This window comes from Prionailurus bengalensis, chromosome B1 (assembly GCF_016509475.1).
Source record: "Prionailurus bengalensis isolate Pbe53 chromosome B1, Fcat_Pben_1.1_paternal_pri, whole genome shotgun sequence".
NCBI lineage: Eukaryota > Metazoa > Chordata > Mammalia > Carnivora > Felidae > Prionailurus > Prionailurus bengalensis.
Window position 1 is genome coordinate 165,109,041 of NC_057344.1, and position 3,135 is coordinate 165,112,175.

Genomic DNA, 3,135 nt, shown 5'->3' on the forward strand with positions numbered 1-3,135 from the left:
AAGGAGAATTTTTTCCACATCTAAGTAACTCTGTTGCTGAGAATCTTTTCACTACAATGCATATTCGAAGAGAAAGACTTTCTTCCTGGCCATCCCCTGCTTTTCTTTCTTGTATGAAAGTTTCATTTGTAGGCAGAGGCAGGAAGGAGGAGGGGGAAACCCTCCACAAGAGATGACCCTTGCTGTCCTCGCTCCTCAGGCTGTCAACCATCTGCCCCCCCCCCCCCCCCCCCCCGCTTTAGATGGCAGGAGCCATCTTACACATCTGCTGTGCCTTTTCTAACGTCACTTACAGAACCCACTAAAAGCTGTTAGACAAATGAGGGGAACCAGAATGCAGCTGCATGTAGCTGATTTTGAATTTTTGCAGCTGGGTCCTACATGCCACTGTCAGTTTTGAAAGTTTTTTGTTTGTTTGTTTTGTTTTGTTTTGTTTTTTATGAGATTGGATAAACAAAGAGAACAATTCCCTTTATAATAATGACTCCTAGGGTCTTAAAGTTTTGTTCTCTGCAAGTTTAAAATAATGTATCTCTTTTAAAACTCCCACCGAATGTTTAAAATTTAAGCCAACTGTAAATATGTAATCATTCATGAGTTCCTCTTAAGAAAAAGTGTCACATGGAAAAAAATGTTTTTAAAACTGATTCAAGGGTTTCTGTGCTCGTGCTGGTCGCAGCAGCAGCAGACGCGCCCTGGACATGCAGGATGAGGCCAACCAGTTGGTGGACCTGTACATGCCATGGAAATGCTCCCTCAGCAACAGGATCATGGACGCCGAGGACCACACATCCATCCAGACGAACACGGCGGACTTCGAGAAGGTAACAGGCAGGTTCAACGGCCAGTTTAAAACCTGTGCTATCTGTGGGGCCACTTGCAGGATGGGTGAGTCAGATGACTCCATCCTCCGACTGGCCAAGGCCAACGGCATCATTTCAAAGAACTTCTGACTGGAGAGGATGACGGAGGTGGAATTCTTGCCATAAAAAAATAGCAAAAGCCCAGAGAGAGAGAAGTGGGGGGAGAGAGAGAGAGAAAGGAAGGAAGGAAGGAAGGAAGGAAGGAAGGAAGGAAGGGAAGGAGGGAGAGAGAGGGAGGAAGGAAGGTTGATTCAGGAGCCAAGTACTTTCTGAGATGGAAGCAAGTTTGGTATCTAGATGCCAGAAGTGTGCAGGCTAGAAATCTAAAGTATTATCACCTTCAGGCCAGTTCCCTATATCAACTTGAAAATGACCAAAAGACACAGCACTTACTTATTTGTCTATGTAGGAAATAAGAATTTTCACGTTCTTACAATGTTATATCATAGAATTTAAAAAGCTTGCTGACCCAGAATATGAAACCATAGGAAATCAGTCCTGGCTGCATGCTTATATACTCTGAAAATTCTGTTTACTGTTTTTCTCAGTATTCTTTCCTGCAGCATCTTCATATGCCTTTTTTGATAACGTTTACCACACCACCATTATTTACCTGTTTCACCCACAATACTATTCCTTGCAAGAAAAGACCCCCGCCATGGTTACATCAACGGTGTCATGTATACTAGGCTTTTTAAGAAATGTTTAGTTATGTAACTAAAGCGATTTGTGTATGTAACAGAAAAGTGTTCTAATATTCCTTAAAAGAGCCTTTAATAGATGGAATTAGAAACTGCAGGCTCATGAAAACATCCGACTGCTTACCTGCATTGGTGCCCACATATTCTGTCTTTCCTCCTGTTACTACAGATCTTGTGTCTGGATTCCCATACAGGACCAGCCCTACGCTTGTGAAGTAGATCCTATCCTCTCTCATTTACTCAAGGACATTCCCTCAGCAGTTCTGCCCGCTCTCTCCCACGTCCTTGGTTTGCCTTCACTGTTGAAAAACTTCCCATCAGTTTATAAATGACCTATAATTCTCATACCTTTAACAATAGACTCTACAAAATTTCTCTTCACCCCCTCATCCCCATTTATTGGCTCACTTATGGCAAAACTCCTTGAAAGAATTGTCTAAACTTCTGTCTCCAATTCCTGTTCTCCTAAACTCTTTCAGACCTACTTCAAACACGCTTTTACCCTTACCTTTCCGTGGTGAATGGTTTTGTAACCCCCCCCCACGACCTCCAGATTACTAAACTGATTTTTCATTTCTCACTCCTTGTGTTAGTTGACCTAAAATATTTGACACAGTTGATCACTTCTTATTTAAACTTTCTTCACTTGGTTCCAAAATAGCTCACTTTTACATTTTTTTTCCCTCTTACTGGCCTCCCTTTCTCAGTCTCTTTTATTGCTTCTTCCTCATCTCTGTGGCTTCTAAATTTTGGGGTGCCTTTGGATTCAGATCTTGGACATCTCAGTGGTCACTTCCTTGGTAATCTCATCCGGTTTCTAGGATTTAAATACAATCTCTACTCTGGTAATGTCCAACTTTAAATTTCTAGTACAGTCCTCTTCTTCTGACACCCTCGACTCCTATGTCTGTGTACGTATGTCTAATTGGTATCTCAGACTTCACATTCACCAGACCAAATCCTGGCCTCCGACTCTACAGCAGGAAAAAAGAACCTCTTATTTTCAATCTTCTCCATCTCACTTGAAGGCAGTCTCTCTTTCCAGTTTATTAGGCGAAAATCTTTGGAGGCATTTTGGCTCTTTTTCATCTAACAATCTATGCACAATCTCTAGGTAAATCCTATTGGTTCTGTCTTCAAAGCAGATCTGTAATCTGATCCCTTCTCCCCAGACCCACCACTACCGCCCTTGTTCACACCACCCATCATCTCTTTCCTAAATTCTTGCATGAGTCTTCTAACTGATCTCCCTACCTTGCTTCATTTTAGTCTTAACTAGCAGCCACAGTGATCTTGTTAAAACCCATTTCAGGTATTTACTCCTCAGAACCCTCCAATGGCTTCTCATTGCTCTCCAACAAAGGACAAAGTCCTTACGATGGCATACAAGACCCTGTGATCTTTCCCAACCTCCCTTCCAGATGTCATATTCTCCTACTGTTTCCCTTACTAACTACATGCCAGCAACACTGCTCGTGCATTGTCTCAAACATGCCAGGAGGAGCCCATCTTCGGGTCTGTGTCATTGTTCCCTCCTCTGGGTGAGAGAGCTGAGTGCCCTTGCATATCTG

The 3,135-nt window shown here is 42.7% G+C and overlaps 1 protein-coding gene across 1 annotated transcript; it reads left to right on the top strand.

Annotated features, from left to right (window-relative positions):
- Positions 1–474: 474 nt before the first annotated feature.
- On the top strand, positions 475–1,002 carry LOC122468347 (40S ribosomal protein S21-like). Its single transcript, XM_043554878.1, has one exon. It carries the CDS (start codon positions 702–704, stop codon positions 951–953), a length of 252 nt encoding a protein of 83 aa, XP_043410813.1. The 5' UTR covers positions 475–701; the 3' UTR covers positions 954–1,002.
- Positions 1,003–3,135: the final 2,133 nt, after the last annotated feature.

Bases quoted from the DNA above. Each gene is read 5' to 3' on its own strand.
- LOC122468347 (XM_043554878.1), top strand. From the start codon at position 702: ATGCAGGATGAGGCCAACCAGTTGGTGGACCTGTACATGCCATGGAAA.